At 41.1% G+C, this 22,705-nt stretch overlaps 2 protein-coding genes across 3 annotated transcripts in view; both read left to right on the top strand.

Moving 5' to 3' along the window:
• The first annotated feature begins 154 nt into the window (after positions 1–154).
• On the top strand, positions 155–6,257 carry slc20a1a (solute carrier family 20 member 1a). Its single transcript, XM_078789317.1, has 11 exons — positions 155–269; positions 1,114–1,484; positions 1,575–1,715; positions 1,813–1,898; positions 2,456–2,552; positions 3,979–4,098; positions 4,207–4,392; positions 4,464–4,932; positions 5,546–5,731; positions 5,812–5,896; positions 5,962–6,257. The coding sequence occupies exons 2-11, from the start codon at positions 1,133–1,135 to the stop codon at positions 6,115–6,117; spliced, it is 1,878 nt and encodes a 625-aa protein (XP_078645443.1). The 5' UTR covers positions 155–269; positions 1,114–1,132; the 3' UTR covers positions 6,118–6,257.
• A 2,240-nt stretch (positions 6,258–8,497) lies between these two features.
• Positions 8,498–22,705, top strand: part of dtx1 (deltex 1, E3 ubiquitin ligase) — a 39,168-nt gene continuing 24,960 nt past the window's right edge. The window contains exons 1-2 of one of the 2 annotated variants that reach the window (XM_058070513.2): positions 8,498–8,963; positions 9,284–9,834. In XM_058070513.2, coding sequence (XP_057926496.2) covers positions 9,576–9,834 — 259 coding nt within the window. In that variant the 5' untranslated portion in view covers positions 8,498–8,963; positions 9,284–9,575. The remainder of the gene's footprint in view (positions 8,964–9,283; positions 9,835–22,705) is intronic. The other variant, XM_058070511.2, reaches the window with a different exon arrangement.

Here is a 22,705-nt window from a genome sequence, read left to right as displayed (position 1 = left end):
TATAGAACTTCTCATCTTCCATGAAGACAAATGTAATCATGTTCCCATGACAACAAAGAGGCTGAACACTATAAGTGTCATGACCAGAGGGCGTGTAGTCAACCTGCTGAATATAAAAGTGTACACCTTCTAACACTGTAGGCTGGGCCACTCACAGACACATGTGGTGTTCCAGCAGCACTTAGCATTCAGCTCATTGAGGCTGCTTGGTTCCTAACATTGGGACACACAACAAAGAACTGAGAGAGCCTTTCACTTCTGGCACAAATGTGAGTACCAACTGTTTTTTCCCCACTCTTCTCATGTGCCCACTTTGTTGTCTTCTTGCCACCACGTTGCTCCATTTGTGCTATGCAAGAACAGCAAAGGAGATGAAAATATGCCACTATTTTGTACTGTGATGGTAACTTTGTTCATGAATAATGACTGCTGGCAACTCTGAAAGTACCAATTATTCACAGCTCTGTATTCCATTTTGATGTTTTGAAGCTACTGTTGGTGTCATTCCAATACTATCACCATTACATAACTGTCACTGAGAAACTGATAAAAGAAAGGCTATATTGACCTGTTTTCTAATTTACAACATTGTACTGTTATAACTCCCCTATCAAATGTTGATAACAAAAAAGTACACAAAAAGAGGATGATGTGATGGGTGATCTGTTGTGTGCTTTTGGGCACAATGGGTTCTTCATAGCCTTTATCATACTTTTACACATTTCTGACTCATTCCTCATGTTTTTGAAGAAAGTATGAAATTTAGGCGGGTTAAACTAGTCCCACCCAAACTGTTCAGACAGATAACACTGTGGAATGACATTGACATGAACGCTTCTTCAAACTCCACTGTCCTCTTAAATCATACGTGGAAAACCATAATGTCATATCATTGGACTTTTCACAAAGGTATTGTCTTGATAATAGATCATAAATGTTACAACTGGGATTTATTGCTCTTCTTATAACTCATACATTTGCAGCACAGCTCACTGAAGGTTTGCTGTGACAATAAATGTCATTCTCTGCATCCTGCAGACAAGCCATTGCTTCACTTTAATAATTTCATAGCTTGTCAAAAATATTTCCTAAAACCACCTCATACTCCCTCAGTTAACTTGGTAGCAACTGGATGGATTCCACCACGCCAGCGGCCCTTGTTTCTGCCAGCACCACAGTGGGTCTGGCCTCTCAGTCGGACATGTCCGGCCACTTGTGGCTTTTGGTGTTGGGCTTCATAATCGCCTTCATTCTGGCCTTCTCTGTGGGGGCCAATGATGTGGCCAACTCCTTTGGTACGGCAGTCGGCTCTGGGGTGGTCACCTTGCGGCAGGCCTGCATCCTGGCTACCGTCTTTGAGACGGTGGGCTCAGTCCTGCTGGGGGCCAAAGTCAGTGAGACCATCCGAAAGGGCATCATCGACGTGCAAATGTACAACGGCTCTGAACATGTCTTGATGGCAGGGTCGATAAGTGCAATGTGTGGTAAGTAGTTAGAATGGTAGTCCACTTCCTGTGATCTTGTACCAAGCCAGTTTCCACACTTTGAACCCAGACCATGCCCTCCTTTCACAGGCTCTGCTGTGTGGCAGCTGGTTGCATCATTACTGAGGCTCCCCATTTCTGGAACTCACTGTATTGTTGGAGCGACAATAGGTTATTCTCTGGTAGCCCGAGGTCACTACGGGGTCAAATGGCTGGAGCTTCTCCGCATTGGTAAGTATCCTTTTTGTGGTTTTTACAGTACTTACAGTACTTGAAATGCACATGTGAAGTAGAAGTGACATTTATTATTGTCTGTTGCCGTCCAAAGTGGCATCCTGGTTCCTGTCACCAATGATGTCTGGTACATTGTCAGGAATTCTGTTTTACTTTGTTCGCAAATTCATTCTTAACAAGGTAAGTGTTAAGTTAAGTGTCATTTCAATTGTCTAATAGGGTTCAATTCCACCCTCAGCCATCTCTGTGTGGAGTTTGCATGTTCTCCCCGTGCATGCGTGGGTTTTCTCCGGGTACTCCGGTTTCCTCCCACATTCCAAAAACATGCTAGGTTAATTGGCGACTCCAAATTGTCCATAGGTATGAATGTGAGTGTGAATGGTTGTTTGTCGAAATGTGCTCTGTGATTGGCTGGCGACCAGTCCAGGGTGTACCCCGCCTCTCGCCCGAAGACACCTGGCATAGGCTCCAGCACCCCCGCGACCCTCGTGTGGAAAAGCGTTAGAAAATGAATGAATGAATGTCTTAGCAGCTTGACAGTGATAGTCATCCTCCGCTACATTGCGTTTCGAACATCACTCCCTCACTCTGTCGTGTTTTTTTCAAAAATTGGGGGGTTGTATGAACATGCAACATTAAACTCTGAATAACCACCATTAACTTTAACTGGCATTTGTTTTAAGTGGTTCGCTTACTTTTCATGTATTATATATATATATATGTGACCTTTTTGACAGGCTGACCCGTTGCCCAATGGCCTTCGAGCTCTTCCATTGTTCTACGCCATTACCATTGGCATCAACCTGTTCTCCATTATGTTTACAGGAGCGCCATGTGAGTGATGCTACGCACCGCACACTACCGCAACTCCCCTTTTAATTTGAGACACTAAGAAGAATGACTAAAAACAAAGTTACATTTGAAAATCAATTTTCTCCATTTAACTCGTTATCCAGATTCCACTGACAGGGCGCTTTCAATGAGGAATCCAAAATACTGACACACTTAATAGCTCAATTCAACCATCAAATAGCAGCAATTACATCCTAAGGCAACCACACTATTATAATGAAATGAGGGCTGCAATGGCGTTTAATCAGGTCTGACTTGGCAACGTGGACCAAGCTACAGCTGTGATCATTTAGGGATCAAATGTCTTGTACTGTAGTAGGAAATAATGATCACAAAGCTGCATAGAGTGATGCACAACTCCTGCTTTGTATAAATGAAGACCAGTGTCCCCTTTTTACTTTTGACAACCTATCCCATTAGTTATCCACTGCACATGTCAAATTTCTAATGCGCTCTATCACTACTTGCAGTTGATAAGTTTTGTGGTCACATGCTTTTTGAAGATGGCTACACCCAAACAGCTTTAACAGCACAATTGCTAAGGTTTCTAGTTACCGTATCCTTCTGCAAGACTACAAAAGTGTAGATAAGCAAAGGAATATTTATTTTGGTCAAATCCTCATCTAATGCACATCATTCTCAAAGGGAGTTTTTAAAAACACAAGCCATGTTTACAATAAGAATGTGATATAACTGAAAGTGCCCAGAAAAAAATATCTTATCACAAGGCAGTTGTCTTTTGTCACTTGAACTGGCTTTGTTTGTCAGTAAGAACAGCCTGTCCAAACAAGGACATGATGAGTACTAATGAGTAAACAATAAATAAATGCATTCTAAAATGTCTAAATGAACAAAAGTACAGATTATATACTCCATTTATATCTGCTGTCAAATCATTTAAAATATACTAGAGTTAGTTGGGCCATGCAATGGTGTATTTGCATTATGAGTCAATTCATTTTCTACCACTTAGTCTGTTTACAATAAGATGGAGCCTATCCCAGCTGACTTTAGGCAAGTGCCAAGATACACACCAGTCAATCACAGGGTACATATAGACCAGTGGTCTCTGATGTTCTTTCTTGTGAGAGATATTTGTATAAAATAACAGTGGCCAAGAGCTATATTCATTTTTGTAAGATTTATTTTCATAGCTTAACTTGAATACTAACAAAATATACAATTCACAGTTTTTATTTCAGAATGCATTTCTTTCTAGTGTTCTCACATGTGTCACATAAGTGAGCATAGGGGTCTTCATGGTGCCCAAGGACACTGCGTTGGCAAACCCTTAATGTAGACCACATGCACACACATACGCTTGATGCATGTTTTTGAACTGTGGTGACATTGTTTATGAGTATATAAAGAAGCAGTTGACTGATGTCCTGTGTTTCTTTACGCATAGTGTTGGGTTTTGACAGAGTGCCATGGTGGGGTACGGTGTGCATCTCAATAGGCTTTGGGGTCATCACAGCATTGGTTGTTTGGTTGGTTGTCTGTCCACACCTGAAGAAAATAATCAAACGTGAGTACCCGTATATATTTTCTATGAAACATAGAGGACTGTATTTTGTTTACACATTCTTTTGCCATGTCTGGGAGCTTGACAACATCTTGTGTGGTTCTTGAGAAGAAGAAACAGGTGCTGCTCTGATGGAGAAGAACACTGAACCACATGGTCAAGCAATGACTGCGTCGATACCCTGTCCTCCCCAGCCTCAGCCCCATTCACAAAGCAGTCAGAATGTGGCTTTCAAACTTGGAGGCTCAGAGGAGGCTGGTTTAAACATGGAGACCAAAGACCTGGATGTCGGTACTGGTGAGAAAGCACGTAGAAACTCATTCAGATGAATTAGAAAAACATTCACCTGTGCTGATTTATTCTTCCAGGACTAAACGGCACAGTTGGTACAATGATGATCACAGACCCTCACAGTGGACGGTCACATGCAATTCACAAAGACTCAGGTCTCTACAAAGACTTGCTTCACAAGCTCCATGTCACCAAAGTGGGTGACTGTATTGGTGACAGTGACACGGAGGAGCGTCCCATTCGGAGAAACAACAGCTACACCTCCTACACAATGGCCATCTATGGCATCCAGGGAGAGGCCAGGAATAAAGACGCAGATGACTGGAGGAGGAGGTCCAGAATGGGCAGCTACAGCAGCTACAGCTCAGCAATGACTAGAGGAAGTTCTTTCAAGAATCCGAGTGTGACGCAGGAGGCTGTTTGGGAGCATCCTCCCGAGGAAGATGAGCTGGAGCTCGACAAACCAGCTGTTTCTTCCCTTTTTCAATTCCTACAGATACTAACGGCATGCTTTGGTTCTTTTGCTCATGGCGGGAATGATGTCAGGTAAGATGCTGATACAAACATGGACATATCGGTAAACACCATGAAAATTATAATGATAAAATTACGAGGGTCACGGGGGTGCTTGAGCCTATCCCAGCTGTCTTATACCCTGGACTGGTCGCCAGCCAATCACAGGGCACATATAGACAAACAACCATTCACACTCACATTCATACCTATGGACAATTTGGAGTGGCCAATTAACCTAGCATGTTTTTGGAATGTGGGAGGAAACCGGAGTACCTGGAGAAAACCCACGCATGCACGGGGAGAACATGCAAACTCCACGCAGAGATGGCCGAGGGTGGAATTGAACCCCGGTCTGTGAGGTCTGCCCGCTAACCACTCAACCGCTGTGCAGCCCATGATAAAATTAAACCGGGAAAAAAGTACAAATTAGGAAAATGTAAAGGCAAAATGACAGTTACATTAAACACAGCAGCAGGCTAATCCAGGCATCTTGCTTGTTTTCTACCAGCATTCCTGCTCGCCATTGGTTACATTAAATAGATGTTGCTGTGATTGTTTAATGCATTGACACTCCAAACCTAATGCAAAATTGGTGTCATGTGGAGGTCATAAGAATGGGTTCATTGTACATGTTCTCCTATAGCAATGCTATCGGCCCACTTGTCGCCCTCTGGCTTCTATATGAAAGTGGTTCCGTGGATTCCAATACACCCACACCTATCTGGCTACTTCTTTATGGCGGAGTAGGCATTTGCATGGGCCTCTGGGTGTGGGGCCGCAGGGTCATCCAGACCATGGGCAAAGACCTTACTCCCATTACACCCTCTAGGTATGACACAAAAACACTCTGCTGCCACACACTTACACTGTGACACACTGTGACTTATTTAGTATTTTATTCCATTATAGTGGCTTCAGCATCGAGTTGGCCTCCGCCCTCACGGTTGTTGTGGCATCAAATGTTGGTCTTCCTGTCAGCACGACACACTGCAAGGTAATGGAATTACAGAATATGACCATCAAAAGTAGACTGTTATAAACTCTATCATATTGATACAGGTGGGATCCGTAGTCGCTGTGGGATGGCTGCGCTCAAGGAAATCGGTGGACTGGCATCTGTTCAGAAATATATTTATTGCCTGGTTTGTCACTGTTCCGATCTCAGGCCTCATCAGTGCTGCTATCATGGCTCTGTTTGTGCACGTCATTCTGTGAGCATAATCCTGCCACATCAATGGGTGATCAACCACCAGCACTGTTTGTTGATGAGAAAATTGTTCGTAAAATGATGGTAATGTCGCTACTGTAATTTTGGCCTTAGAACCAAGCAGAACTGTCAAAGATGCAGAAGTCTGTTGTGCCATATAGTTTTGTATATATCCTTTAAATATGTACAAAATTATTAAATACATTCAGAATACTGTACTGTATTGTAATACTGCACAATCACTTTTTAACTCGATTAGGTTTGTCTTCTTAGTGAACGTGCAGTTTCTTATATTCAGACAAAATTTTTAAAGGAAAAACGAAAAAGTCCAAATAATAGCCAGAAATAAAAAAGTAATACCACTACCATACATCAGGGGAATAACATAACCAATACAAAGCAAAACAAGAGAAAAAACTACATTAACAACAGTAAAAACGAGGGCTGTCAATCGATTAAAGTATGTTGTCAGAATTAACCACATTTTGTCTATAGTTAACTTCTAATGAACCACAAATAATTGCAGATAGAAGGTTGTTTTATCTGTTTATCACTCGACCGTTACCTACTAAAACTATCACCAATCAAGTGAATTAATCTGCCTGTGCTTGTGGGAACGCCGGCTGCAGGACATGTGCCATTCCAAATGACACTAAAACAGTGAACTAAACCACCCCATAACACATGTTTCACCTAAGGATTGTGGAGGATGGGCAAAATTCCACTAAAAAGTGCAGTTTTCCTTAAAAAGGAAATAAGAATACATAAAGATGTGACATAATGTTAGTTTTGGAGGACACATAAAATATGATATAGACAAGTGCTCAAAGATGCATACAAAATATGTGAAAAGTCTTTAACTTGATACCCTAATATAACAACATGGACTTTAGCATTTAAAGGCACGTGATTGATAACGACTGCTGTCTTTACGTGTGTTTTTCAAAACGACCACTAGATGGTACTGCTGTAGCAATCAAGCAATCAGCCAACATACTACTATAAAACAATCTAATAAGAGCATGTAATATAACAGCTTTTTATATAACGATCACCTGATAGACACACAACACCTATAGAAAATACAATACACTTTCAAAGAAAACAGCTGAAATTCAAGGGAAGTGGATTATTGCAAGGACTTAAACTGGCAAGCAGTGCTGTTGTTCCCCTTATATAGCGTCAATACTCATGTCCATATTTTGGTAGCAAGCAAGATAAGGGTAACAGCTCAAGCAAATTAGTTATAGCCTCACATAGACCATGTTCCTCTTGCAAAAACTGATCTCTCCATCAGGTGTCTGTTTTGTTTACGTGCACATCATAATACTTCAAGTAGACAGTTTGAGACACAGTTACCAGTCAAATAAAGACAAAAAGGAAACAAAAATGTAAAAATTCTAATTAAACTCACTTAAAATCACTTAAACAGTGATTCTCAACCACAATAGTTGTGAGGGATCATCAAGTGTGTTGAGGGAAAATTAGTTGTTCTATAATATTGTAAAATTACAGCCAAGTATTTTGAACAAAGATTCTCATGTTAATTTTTCAGCCCTTTGTATTGAGTTGTGAACTCCTATAGAGCAGCTGCACACAATAACCCACACGGAAAGCTTTCTAGATCTTCCAGAATCTGCACCTATTCCAGCTGTGTTTCTTTGCATTTCCTGCTTCCCGTGAAATAGTTCGTTTTAATTTATTCCACCCACAGCTCAGGAGCTCAGTCATCCTCGAGGGGCTCAGAGTAGAGCCACTCCTCCTTCACATCGTGACTTGGGCATCTAGTCCAGATGACCCCCTGGTGAGGTATCGTGGGCATGCCCAGACAAGAGAAGGCCTCAGGGCAGACATAGGAGACGCTGGAGGGATTATGTCTCACAGCTGGCCTGGGAACACTTTGGTGTTTTGTGTTGTTTGTGTGTTACTGGTGTGTTTTGTGGTCTTTGGAGAGTTTGGAAGTCCCAGCGCTTTTGTTCCTGAGCCACCTTCAAAATATGAACCTTACTCTTTGAAGGTTGGGATACATTGTGTTGGAATATATCTGAACAAAATGTCAACATCATAGCATTGTTTTATAGTGGACAAAGCAACCTAGTATACTATCCAACATTATATCATATTGATGAGTTAACTTTATTTATTTAAATATGCCAAGGGCCAATAAAAAAACATTATGTGGACTGCAAATGGCCTAGGGGCCGCACTTTGGAAGTTACTTCATATGCCTTTTACGGTTCTTCTAGACATCACCCATATTTTTGTGAAAATAATAACTCACACATGGCACTATTTTGTCTCACGTGCACTTCAACCCAACGAAACGAGTCCATGCAAAACCTTCCAGTGCTCTTATTCTGAAATATGATACCGGAAGTTGACGTATGTTAATAAATGGCACTTGACGAGCTGGATGATTTTCAGCCACTCACCATACAGGTGCGCTCAGACATTGGACATGGAAATTGTTTGAAGCAAACAGTGTGTGTTTACCCTTTGAATATGTTATCACGTTAGACTTGATTGGCACCCCTCACTTCCACACAGCAGACTAACTGGGACGCGAGGACACTTAAATACGACGGAGCAACAAACTGGTGAAACAGACAAACGGCAATAAAGAAGCGGCGGTCTGTTTTCTGCGTTTATGTTAGACGGTTGTTGCGGCGTGCGGCTGCAGAAGACACGGTTGTTGTTGTTGTTTTTTTTAATCGAGGGAATTAACACTTGCGAAGACTGGGGTTCTTTGGAGTATTTTTTTAGTCTACCTTCACCGTTTTATCCAAGAGATTTTTGACCAGTAAAATGTAGCCTCTGCCTGACAGATGTGAGGTATCACATCTGCAACCTACAGGTCTGTATGACACCATCAATTCAAACATGGTGACGATGCATGCGAAATCAGCCTAATGTGTCACAGCAGTTTGCAATAAGGCTGTAATTCTCTAGACTTGGCAAGGTGATATTCTCTCAGTCAGGGTTGTGATAGCATCAGTCAACCCACTCCAACCTAAAAAGCATCACAATCCCCCCCCCCTTTCAGCTGACACACTGGATGTGTGATCACACACAGATGATGTCCAATAAACTGATGCATTGATTACAAGCTGGTGCCACGGTGTCATGTCGAAGAAAGACATAACTCAGCATTTCTTCATTCTGTCATTTCTACAGCGGGCACCCCCTCTGTTTACCTGCTCCTGAGGAGGACTGACGCTGCTGCTGCTGCAGCAGCATCTGCCACCTCAGACCCGAGAGGCTTCAGTTTGGATGATCAAGGAACCTGCTACATGAAGTACCTTAGAGACCATGACACTTGCGAAGTTGCCTGCTTGAAAGAACAGCACTGAAGTCACTCACATAACCAATATTTCAGCCCATGGCACTAATAATGGTGATGATGATGATTAGGTTCCAGGGTGATATTTGACTGACAGGTGGTTCTCAGTCCAGCCTGCAAGGGACGATGGCCCGCCCCGGACCAAGCTTGCTGCTGCCGGTTAATGGGCTAGGATACCCTCCTCAAAACCTGGCCAGAGTGGTGGTCTGGGAGTGGCTGAATGAACACGGCCGCTGGAGGCCCTACAGTGCCGCGGTTTGTCACCATATTGAGAACATCTTGAAGGGGGACGCCCGAGGAACTGTGGTTCTGGGCCAGGTGGATGGCCAGCTCTCTCCCTACATCATTGATCTGCAGTCCATGCATCAGTTTCGACAGGATACAGGTAAGAGATGCACCAGTTACATGCAGTTGAGGTCATAATCCAGATGCATTTTCAGTTTATAAATATGTATATTAGACTCTCTCTCCAAGTTAACTATGGTAAAGTACAACTTACAAATGAATAGAAAAACTGAAAAGAATACATCAAATAAAAAATGGCTCAATTCACAGTACTTTTATGCATATGAAGACCGGACAAGTAAAGCGAAAAGGCAATTAATGCTCGTCCTTCTTTCACGAGCTGATTTACAGCCAGCAAAGCTCGAGGGCCAGGGCGAGTTGGCACTACTGCCCTGGCTCGCTGGCGGATGGTCGTAATAACGACAGTGCAGCATGTCTTTGAGATGCAGATGGTTCTTGGTTCTTTGTCATTTACCAATACTATGGTATGTTAACATGATTTTTAAAATAATTTATAAATAGCTAAATAGCAAAAAGCTGCATAGTCAACTTAAAAATTGTAAATGCAAGTCATCTCAGTACTTGTTAGGCCACAACATAACGTAATAAGCACAAATTTACTCCTGGGATGTACAATATTTTCTAAGCTCATATTATGAGCAGGGCGACCTTGTGTTGTATTAATTGTGTAACTATAAAGAGCTTCACGTGTGATCTAAATATGATCAAAATATTTAAATATTTGCAGAATCCTTGATAGTCGTCTCCTGCTGCTTTGCGCCTTCACTCTATCACGATTTTTCAAAATTATATTAATAAATCATGCTGTTTTGTGGTTGAATACAATTTGTTTAAATAAATATGCACTTTGAAACACTTTTTTAACATTTTTTTGCCTAAATTAAGCATTTTCAAGCATAAAAAATGCTTAATGAAGTAACATACAAATAGAAGGCATTCAGAAGACTCATTCAAAGATGCTGTGAATGCTATGTAGTATTCTAATTCACTAGAGGTCAATAATGTTATTGTAATGATCTGAGAGACACACAAACGCCAGACTCGATCGCCAGAACTACAGGCACAATGGTTCTGAATTATTTTCTGTCATATAACCATATTTAGGAGGTCATAAACAGGTTTTCTATGCTCCAACTATGATATAAATATCCTACTTTGAAGAAATTCACTTATCATGGTCAAGGCTAAAACCAATTAACTGCGATAAATGAGGGACTACGTTGATGCCATTTTCATTGGGAAATCCAGTATATATATATGATATTGTATAATTCTGAAGTCACCCAATCCTGTGACTCTGTTTAGGATAAACAGTCAAGTAAATGGATTGATAGGCTAGTAGACGCCACGGCTCGCACACAGTTGTTGAAAATTGTGATGTGGATCTATAATTAGGAGAATCATGCTTCCTCTGCAAATGATGTCACATCATCTCTCTTTGGGACTGATTAAAACTGAGCCAGCCCTTGATGTGTTAGCCATAGAAGTCTTATGTAGCGTTCGAGGGCATAAATGAGAGTCCTGAATGTCCCAGCCTGCTTTGGGACTCCAGCAGAGCTGGGAGCTTCCACACGACACAAGCCGTCCAGATAAAAAGGTGGTGCAATCATTTATTCATTCAGGAGCGTAGCTGGCATGCCACAACCTTGCTGAAGGGCACCCTGTCGGGGGGGAAGTGCATTCATCAAGTAAACGGGTCCTGTAGCTCAGAGCAAAGGTCTCTCTTCAGGATGTCAAATTCATGAAATGAGTTTGAAGTAGGAATGCAGCTATTTTCATATATATATGTATACCATTACTGTTTGAACTCTACTCTTTCCATTGACTTTGTTTTGTTTACTTGAATGTGTGGATTTGGCTCCATTTGAAGGGCAGTATACTTTGTGCTATTTAAAAGACGAGCCCCTTGCGCTGAAGACATACATCATGACACTTGGCACACCACGTTACTTCAGAGAGTGTGTGCGGGCTCATTTTGCTGCTGTCCCAGCATTTCAAGTCAATCGGTTATGTGTAGTAAAGATAGCTTTGTCTTCATATTGAAAATGAAGCAGGGTAATGAATCTCTCTTGGCGATGATGTCATGATTTTGCATAACAGAGGAGCGATGCAAAGAGCCCCATATGTATGTACACAAGGTGACCTCGCTGTGCACTGGTAAGATATGCTTTTATTAGTCCCATTATGTATATTTTCATTGAGTCATTTATGCTTTGCTTTAGGTTTATCTGCACAAGAGCTGTTTAGAAAAAAAAACATCGTGGTGTGAAAGTGTTCTTCCTGACTTCTTAGTTTTTTGGTTTGCCACACTTGAATGTTTCTCATCAAAAATTTTATATATTGGTCAATGACAACACAACTGAACACAAAATGCAGTTTTTAAGTGAAACTTAAAGGAGGAATCAAAAATGAAAGTGTGAAAGTGATTGCCCCGCTGTTAAAACATAAGTGAGATTGTGATCCATTAGTCTGGAAAAGGTTAAAAAGCCATTTCTAAAACGTTGGGACTCCTCTCCGGGATTCCGAGGTCCCAGAAGGGGGGTCAGCTGCTTCCGCAGTTAAGAATGAAGCGAATGCGGCTGGAGGGGCACAGCAGAGGCGGGCAAATCTGCTTTTCATTCATTTCATTTGCAAGAGTCTTTGGAAATGTTATACTTCCTAAAGTTCGAACTACCAGGAAGAGCTTTTGTATGTCTGTATTATTATCATGATTAATTAATTTATCCATGGCAGTTTCTTACCTTCGTTGGTGGTTTACCATGTTGGTATGTGTCATTTCAAATACCATTGTTGGTATGTAGTTATTGTTGCATTGTAAATTATGCAGACAATCGGTCATAATTTTTTTTTCCTAGGAATCTAAACAGATGTTATATATTAAGGAAGTAAATGCAATGTGTTATGTTGTACAAATGGGAGACGGAGGGAAGAACAGTTTTCTTCTTCCCACTCCCTTTGAGAAATATTTATTGTATTTCCTTTGTTATTGTCGGTGTACATGGTGACTCCTGTACTGTCTGGATCTCCTTTGTGTATTTGCTGTGGTGTTGGTGCCTTGTACACACAGATGGTTTGTTGTTTGCGTCAAAACAAACAAACTAAACTAAAGCCAAACATTCACCCACATGCTACTCAGAACAGACATCTCAAACTGCCATAGCCAAAAGTCTTGCCCTCTGTCTTCTATACGTCCTACATGCTAAATAATTTAAGAAAATGTTTACTCCAGTTGCACAAAATCATTGAAATTGTCAAAAATGTGCAAATGGGGTAATGTTTATATCCGTTAACGCAGCTCTGTGTGTGATGTTGTGTTTTGTGTACATGCACATTACTTCCTGGATCCATTGCAATCACATTACAAATACAAGTTGGATTTTTCTGGCAATGTGAATGACTCCATAAAAGATCAGATTAAATAAAAATGGGATTGGGCATCACACCTTGCATTGTGAAGGTTGCCTTAGTGGGCAAACATTGTCACTCGTAAATAAAATTAATAAAATAAAAAATATTTGGCATCATGGGTGAGGTCGTTGTCTGGACTGCTGCATGTGAAAAGCTACCTAAACCACCAAAAGGTTGTCTCAGATTGAGTCTGACGACTTCCAAGTCATGTTGCCAGCTTGTATGTTCAAAGTTTAAATTTAATACTTTGGAAGCAACTGGCTGGCCGGATGGGGCTTCCGGGTCATAGTTTGCCCATCCCTGCCTTAGTCACTGCTCTGTGATAGTCATTTCAAATAACTGCACGTCCGTATGACTGTCAGGTAGTTTGTTGTGGTACTCGTCTGCACTGGCAACAAGATAAGCCACACTGCCGTACGTGAGCCATGAGCACGGCACCGAGGCCTGACATTTATCACCCCTCGTTGTGTTGTTCTGTGTGTTACCTTCCCCCTCGCCTGGTATAAACCTTTCACATGAAGGCCTGATGGATAGCAGCCCGGTCACCTGCTCCGGTCCTCTTTGTTCTCTTGTGCACGCACCACCCATGGCTTACAAACGGCTGAGCTACTGTCACACCAGAGCCATTGATCTGAGCTTCCATGATGCTTTCCCAATGTAGTGAGAGTTGATTGGAATGTGTATTGACTTTTGGGTCTCAAGCTTGTGGAGAAACCCAATTTTATAGTGAAGACGATGATCTCACCCTCTGAAGTGGTTTGAGGATCTGCCTTGCTATACTGTGGTTTCCAAAGGCACTCCAGAGGTTTTGAACTGGGCAAAGTTGCTCCATTTAATGAGATTGTGGCTGTGGTTCATTCGAGATGTTGTGGCAGGGCCTCTCTTTGTCTGTGAAGCATCTGTATTTAGGTGGAATGTGCATCCATAAACCACAAAGTTCTCTCTGTGCCAGTTGTTACGAAGAAGCCTTGCCTTTGGTCAAATCTCCCCCAGTGCTTCATATATAGTCATAGCTCAGAGGCTTTTGTATAGTGTGGATGAATATCTGGCTGAAGGTAGCTTTTGGCTCCCAGCCATGCAGAATTGATCTGTTCTTCTCCCCGGAGGGATGCTTAAACCTCCAAACCTCGTGTAGACTGATCCCCTTTCACTACGCCCACTCCCACCTGCAGAACACACAAGCATATCTACCACATTCATCATGTACCCGCTTTCCTGGCTTCTATTTCACAACACGGTTATTGCATTTGCTTCCTGACTTTGTCCTTGGCGTGATGCAGAAGTGACAGAAAACACCAACACAAGCAAGTATGTACTTTAGAAATGCTTGTTAATTTGGCAGGGTGGAGCAAGAGAAAGGTGCAGGTTTTTAAGGCTCTCTCAAATGCAATTATGCACTGGCAGTAAGTGATAGGGTAATGAAAAGTAGTCTGAGAAGGATGTTCCGAAACGGCGCACTAGAACAGACAGCTAGAACTGTCATAAAAATAGCTTGTATAAAATACATAAATATAGACACTGCCAAGATGAAAAGCCATCTCACATGATTTTTTTTACTTAAATAAAAGCTGACTATTTCATTTGCTGTGGCCAGACCTTATGGGGGTTACATACTACAAATCAAGGTCATTGAGACGCCCATAAAAATGTGTATTTTTGACAATCTGATGAAGCCTGCATTATGCTTAGTAGTGCCACCTTGCTCACCCACTCGCTTCCTCCCCTTTCAAAACCCTCTGCTATCTTGAAGTTGACACTCTGCAATAAAAGTGCACTAGCTTTGACAGTGCTTAATAAAAATCACATTTTTACCAAATCTTTTAACAGGGATGGCAATTCTGAATTGCAATTATGTGAGGAGCCAATGTCTTTTTAAATTGTTACCAATAAATGAAAGTCTTATCTAGTTCTAGCTAGATGATACTGGATCATACACGTTCCTGAATTTAACATGCGCTCAAGAAGTCAGAGCGCAATTTTCTACATATTACTTTTTTTTGGCATTTCATGTTATGTATATTTGTTTTTTATTTTTATGTTTTTTTTACGTTTGTGTTACCCAGCATTACTGGCATAAATTTTAAATGTATCACTTTGACGACAGAGTTGGACAATATGGGAGCTCCCGCCACTTCTGTGAAGTTCATGTCGCTGGAAATAATCCAGTCCAAACTCTGTTAAGCTCTTTACTTTTTGTCCCATTTCCTTCAAATGAGAAAGCCACTGCTGCCTGTTCATGGTTAATAAGACAAACTTTCTGCTAAGGCAAGAAATGTACTTGCTTAAAATAAATTAACTCTAGTATAAATGCGTTTATATGTCCTAATAACAGCAGTTCTTTTCACTTTTCATGTTGATCCATTTTTGTCAGTGTTCTGAGCTATGGGAACTTACTCTACTTACTTTAAAAAAATAATAATAATCTCCTGTGTTTCAATATGTAAATGAAGGTGTTAACATCATTGTTAGAACTTTTTTCTTCGAATTACTGTGATAAAACTGTCGAACAAAGAAGCTCTCATATCTGAAACAGTTGTGGCTTTTAAGTTGCTGAGCACAGTACTGCAGACGATTGAGGAAGGCTGTCTTTTCTTTTTCTTTTTTTTTTCCATGTAACCGATATATGTAGTAAATGTTCCATGCAACTATTTTGGGTTCTCTGTGGGCGGAACCAGGGGGGTCAATGTACATTGTTGTAAAGGTCAGGTGCTGCATGCATCATGGGCTTATTATTTTTATTTTTTGTAATTGCATAATTAAGACAAAGCCTTTAGCAGAATCTCAATATCTAAATGATGCTTAGTCAAAGCAGTGTGCAAGTGTCACTGTAGCCCCAATGCAGCTGGCTGGATTCCACAGGGACAGGACATGCTTGAGAGCAGGGCGGTGGTGATGGTGACTGGGGTGAGGCGAGAAAAGGAACAGAGCGAGACGTGGGGAGTCACCTGATGGAAAGTGACAGTGAGGGAGGCGTAATGACGCTGTCTAACTGTGCATGTTAGCCTCCTCTTAAACTCCCACACATTAGCAGCTCTTCAAGATGTCATTTCAACGTGTTAGTTGTCCATACGTTGGCAATGTATTAGAGCTCCAACAATTAATCCAACTAATCTATTTTGCATTTTTTTTAATTTAAAAAGTGTAAATACCCTCTGAATTCAAATGCTTGTCAAATATTTTTTTTGTTCTTATCCATCCATAAAAGCAGACCTATTGTGTTTGTGTTTTTGGCAAAATAAGATATTTATACACATCATCTTTGATTTTGGAAAGCAGTGACTGACGTTTTTGCCTCATTTTTGGGGATCAAACTACTAACTGTTTTTGGTCCATATTGATTTGGTCCGTCTAAGGCCTAACCAATTACTCCATAAGCTTCCGATTAACCGACTAAGAAAATCGTTACTTGCAGCCCAACAAAGTATCTGTATATGCTTTCAAAATCCCAGTTAAAATGATGACATTTTGAAGGTACGTTCTCTTGGCATAGCATGATAGGACATGCTTTTGTGTGATTTTGTGCAGCCCTAGCTTGCTATATATTGTATCTATTTAAAGTCCGTGTCGGGCCACTGCAATTTTATCCTCTCTTTGTCTACATGTTTCCTCAATGTAGTGACTTATGTGATTCTTGCATTTCTTAAAGAAAAACTGCACTTATTTTGGAATTTGGTCCCTTATCCATGATCTTCATGTGAAACCCGAGCATACGCCTTTGGTCTCAAGAGAGTCAAAAATGACATGACTAGTTTACATCACAGCATATTGGCTATTTTCTATAGAAAGCAGATGTTTGTGGGGACCCTTGGAGGGCGTGTTTTGGATCAACAAAAGTGTGAGGTCTGACATTTACAGAAATCATTTGACTGAAACCAGAGCAACATTGACTCAACTCCGCCAACAGTTATGGGGAAGTGAGAGCCTGTCACATTTTGTGTTGCTCTCATTCTCTCACTCTTGGGCCGCGGCGGCATGGCAGCGTCATAAATTGCTAAATCCCAAATTAAAGCCCAAGGTGCTTTTGAGAAAGTGTCATTGTCCCAGTGTGAGCTCTTGCAGTGGGTATTTCACACATGCTAGAGAAGTTGAAAAAAAATAATCAGTGTGCACTGTGCCTCAGTGTTGGCTCATCGAGCAGCAGGCACTGCCGGCTATCACTGTTATTAGTGCTGAAATTCTAATCAACAAATGAGGGTCTTATGCACAATGAACAATTCCATTAGTTGGACCAAACATCGCGCTAGACATATTTAGTGACAAGGCATTTAGGTGAATACGTGCATCACACCTTCACATTTCCTCGCATGCACACGTATGCACACTTTCACCCATGTATTTTGTCTGCAGTTCCAGCACTCCAGCTGAATATCAGTGACTGCATCATGTATTATTATTAACCACTAAGATTTTTACACTGTCACCTCAAGGTGAGTTTTCAAGGCTGGAATTGTTATTTCATCACTTTTTTTCGGAAGTTTTAGTATATATTGAAGTATAGAAGTATATATTGTATATATATAATTCCGAGTCTGAAAAGCTTCTAACTAATCTACCTCACTTAGGATGTAGCCAGTAGACAAATATTGAGCACAGACTTAGCAAAATTTCAATTTTCCAAAGGACAAATGTTGTCATGCAAAAAGATTAAGCCCTTGTAAATATGAACTGCTCGGTAAGACTTTCTTCACATGAGCCACGAAATCATAAACTTGTTTTTAAAATATGGCCTTCCAGAACCATTCAAGAATATTACATTCATCTCCAGAGGTGTTGAATTGTAGCCTTTTATGTTTGCTTTGTGTAGGGGGAGACAATAGAATAACATTGACACAACAGACAAACAAGCCCATTAAGTAAATGGAGTGTAATCAAGCTAATCATGGCATGTAATACTTTGTTGCGTGTTCCAAAACAGCATTACTTGGCAAGGCTGAAGTCGCTGCTAGGAGGCACTCAGAGGAATGGTGTGTGTGGGGGTGGTACACTGCCTTAGGCCCAATTAATCCCACCCACTGTAGACCTGTAGGAATTGAATTTCGAAGTTGACCCTCATCGCTTCAAGACTAGTTCCCACAAATCTTAAATCATTTATTAAGGAAAGTTCCATATTGTGCACCTTGAGAGTTTGCATCTGTGTGCAATGATTCTATTAAAAAAAAAATAATTCTTAGTTCAGCACTTTATTTTCTCTTCTCTTTGCAGCAACAGAACTGATGATAATTGAACATTTGCATTTGAAATTATGCAACCCCTTTTGGTGTTCCAGCCTTACTGGACTGCATCTGTGTGTCATTTGTTACGCAGCAATGATTGTCAAGAACAATGACTTTGAATTGTTTCCAGATGCAAGCTTTTAGCTTCAACTACCATGAATTTGTTTTTTGGGTTACACTCGGCTGATTTTTGTCAAGTAACAAAAACGTGCATTCTAGTGTGCTATTTCCTTGTGCCAGCGCAGCCAAAAATAAAGCTGTCAATCGCAGCTGTAATCGTTGTTAATGTAAGTTGGTGCGATTACACTTGTGATAATCACAAGGGAAATGTATATTATTAACTAATTGGGAAAAGTAGAATGTATTTTAAAACTAAATATGTTTGCTTCATCCATAAGAACATTTGAATGCATGACCAAGCGGTGTGGTCTCATGCTCTTTGACCTCTTGCACAACAGAGCTTTTTACTTGCTGATCTAACAGACTGTTTCCTGTGATAAGACATGACAACCATGATGCGGTCATAAATGATTGTCTCAGCAAAATAATTGACTGCATGCTGCCCATCGCAATCAGCATGAATCTCCTTTGATGTGTCACATGTTATATATACCGTCAGGATTTGCAGTCTTTCTGTATGAGGCGGTGATGTCATTGAAGTTGGCATCCTTGGTTGATATGTGCATGTATCCCTTGCAGACCATACTTTACAATCCAATCCTATAACAAGGTTGTATATTTCATCTCACAGGCATAACTGCAGGAGCTGTTCCTCAGTTTCCTCTGACATTGCATGCCTATCAGTCAGATTTGTGCAGAGCAGGCAAGATGGTGATGGCGTGTCATCTTGCTGTGTTAGGTCTGACATGAAATATTGTGATACCACATGCCGACAAAAATCCCAAGTAGACAAAGGACTAGGAGAAAACAGTACATCACCTCTTTTACATGCTGTTAATGCAGTCCTACATGATTCCTAAATGTCACCTTTTGATGCCACGTATGTATTGGATTCATTACATTATGCCTATAGTGTGGCTGTGTGCAGAGGGTACACGTCCATGTAGACATTACAATATGCTCTTTCTCCATAATGATGGGCGCAAGAGTCAAGTAATTAAGACAAGTGCGGCCAATGTTTTTTTTTGTTAAAGTGGAATTGCACTTTTTGGGGAATTTTGCCCATTATTCCCAGTCACTCTGTGAAACATGATTGGTTCTATTTTCTGTGCATTATAACACGAGAAAACGAGTTAATGAGCTTGCTGACAATGCATACATCCATTTTGACTGTAAAGACCTCTAAAAAACCCTCTAACTGTTCATCGTTTGCCATCCATGCTGTGATCATGCATTAACACTCATTCACATCAGGATTGTGAATGATGGGCAAAATTCCAAAATAGTGCAGTTCCCCTTTAACTTGGTGATGCTAACTGGAGTGGTGACGGGGGTGGCCTCACCCAAGTCATCAGTTGGCTGGTGTCTGGCCAGAGAAGAAGTATTGTGTGATATAATGAAGCATCAGTCTCTGTGGAGAAGCAAGGAGATGTAGAGGTCAACATGAACCAAAAAGTGGGAAACGTTTATCCAGCAGGACGGTGTTTTATGTGTATATGTGTCAAAATAACTACAAACAAGAAACCCTTTAACAGTGACAATGGTGATCTGGCTGGTACAGCACCAACTGAACATGTGTGTGCCTCCCCGTCCTCCGATTATTCAATGGCGTGATGGCATGCTTGCAAGGTTTCAGCCTGCACGTAATATGGCTGTAACGGTGTGAAAAGGATGCCACGGCGCAGTAAAACTCAAATATGCAAGCGATGTGCTTTCAGCCACGCTCACCTCCTCAACACGCGTCTCTTCTTGGCGTTCACGCAGGTAGACCAGCACGTGTGCGTGTACCCACACGCAGTGAGTCAGCAAGTGGCGCGGACAGTCACGACATCCACAACGTCAGAAGGTTGTTTTAGGGTCTGGTGCTTGGCTGTATTAGTGGAAGCGGCACGTGAACAGATCACCCCTCCTTTGTTGTTGTTGTTGTTGTTTGAACTATGGATTCTTAAATGGTGGGTTGTGACCCAGACCTTTTCTGTGGGTACTTTTCAGTTTAGTAACAACCCGATGTCCCTGAATGCACCTTGCATCTGTACTATTCGCCTCCACCACGAGGTGCACGCCATGTTTATGGGCAACTTGGTCAAGTTTGAGCAGGAGGGAAAGACATTGAGTGTGAACTTAATATCTTAACGTCAGTCCGACAAACAGCTTGATTGCCTTTACCTACTGGAGAAGAGCGCACTATAAAGAGATGAGTGTCTCACCACTCCATCTCATGTTGTGTTGTGTGGGGAATTCCACCCACAATGAAGACTGGTAGGCACCGTTTCATGCCCAGTTGAATCAGTTGACCCAAGCAGAGGGGTGGTCTCCAGAAGAAATGGACTTTCTCCATTTGCCCATTATTATTGAACTTACCTGCTGACTTAATCAGAAAAAGTATATATTTTAAATTGTATCTGAGGAGTTAAATGACAGAAACTGGACTAATTTGATTTTCTCATCCAGGTCCAAGTCCAGTTGCTGTTAAGAACCACTGGTTTAAACCACAGTACCTAGTACCTTGCATGCCTTCCACTTCTGAATGGTGTGTGTGAGTTGAAAAAGCAGGGGGGTGTCTTCAGTTTAAGCCTCTTTTTTTCCCCCTTTTTTGGCAACCAAATGCATTAGTAAGAGCCTTTTTGCTGCAGTGTTCACTTTCCAGGCTTGGGCCAAAGAAAGACATTCTCTTTTATTATTGTTGTTCCTTGGCACAAATCCGCCACCTATCATGGGCCTCCTCCAGTATTCTTCCTTCCTCAAATGTCTCCCTTTCCTCCAGCTCTGCATGCTTCCTGTACTTTCTAACTCTGTTCCTCTTTCTTGCAATCCCTACCCCCCCCCACCCCTCTTTCTTACCCTTTCTGTCAACCACAGCCAAGGCTTTGGCTTTGTGCAGTCGTCATGTTTGCCGACAAAGACACAATAGAGCTTGAGGGGAATCCAAGAAGGAGCTCACTACTGTAGTACATTGCAAAGAGCTGCAAATGAATGTGACATATATCAGCATAGAAAATGAGCTTTAATGTGCGATTCTGTGAGAGAAGAGGCGCAGTGCTGTGATATTGAAACCTACAATGCTGTTAAACCAGCTTAATGTCGACTGTCATCCTCATTATTATGGTCTCTGATCTCGCCTTGGTTGTTAATGAGCAGCTAAATGCTCTCACAGAGCACTTTTGTTGCATAGGTATGATGGCAACTTATGACGGGAAGAACTTCAACTCTTCAGCGGTACATGCGTTCAAATGCTACCCCCTCTTGACAGTGTCAAATTTGTTTGGGCCAGATGTGTGTGTGTGTGTGATGTATTTTTAACTGCTTGGCAGAATTCATTTGGATTTATTATTTGTTTGAGGCAGTTTTTGGAAAGAGCTTTCTTCTCCCCCTGTGCTGCACTGTTGGGTTTATGTGCAAACCTCTAATGGGTTTCAGTTATTTTATTTCCTCTCAACTCCATAAATTATTAGCGCATTTATCATCAGAGTTGACTATGCATATGTTCTTGTGTGTGTGTGTGATGTTCTGCAGCTTACACATGAACTGAATGATGCTGTGGTTGAGTGTTGCTTACTATAGAGATCTGCATAATAAGGTAAGAATAAGAATATACAATAGATCTCTGCTTTTTTCATGGGTTACTTTTACAGGACCACCAGCAAATGGCGAGTATTTGAGACACCCATAAAAGTGTATTTTTGACACGACCCCTCCAAACCCCATGCTAGCTTGAAATTGGCGTTCTCCTCTTATTTGGGATCCGCAATACATTCCACTTTAATTCAATAATAAAAGTGACTGGACTAATTATTAGATTAGGTTCAGCTCCAGCTCGCTGCAATTGCCATTGTTCACGCAAGACTAGGATTCAATTCCGGTTACTAACTATACACTGATTCTTTTTAGAGGAAGGGTCAAAAAAGTTTGAATGGTTGAAATGAGGGCACTGACCTAATTTCTTGGATCAACTTTAGTTTCGTTGTTTTTTTTAATGATATGGCCTTTTTATGAATTACTGAATTACCATGAATTTTTCACATGGTTATTAATTACCTGTATCTAAGTATCAAACCATTGAACATGAAAATATTTAGAATACTCTTTATGAAGTAGTACTTGTTCATAAATGATTTGTATTTTTGAATAGCTTATGAAAAAACAAAGACACATGCTTATGTGCTGTCTTATGATGCAGAATAGACAAACTTTAATTTAACCATGTTACTG

The sequence above is a fragment of the Doryrhamphus excisus genome, linkage group LG3, assembly GCF_037039965.1.
Source record: "Doryrhamphus excisus strain RoL-2023G ecotype Guam linkage group LG3, RoL_Dexc_Guam_v1.1, whole genome shotgun sequence".
NCBI lineage: Eukaryota > Metazoa > Chordata > Actinopteri > Syngnathiformes > Syngnathidae > Doryrhamphus > Doryrhamphus excisus.
This window is presented reverse-complemented; position numbering and strand designations above follow the sequence as displayed.

Coding starts and splice junctions, on each gene's coding strand:
- slc20a1a (XM_078789317.1), top strand. CDS start 1,133: ATGGATTCCACCACGCCAGCGGCCCTTGTTTCTGCCAGCACCACAGTG. Junction 2,553..3,978: donor TATGTTTACAGGAGCGCCAT/GTGAGTGATGCT, acceptor CTTTACGCATAG/TGTTGGGTTTTGACAGAGTG. Junction 4,933..5,545: donor CATGGCGGGAATGATGTCAG/GTAAGATGCTGA, acceptor GTTCTCCTATAG/CAATGCTATCGGCCCACTTG.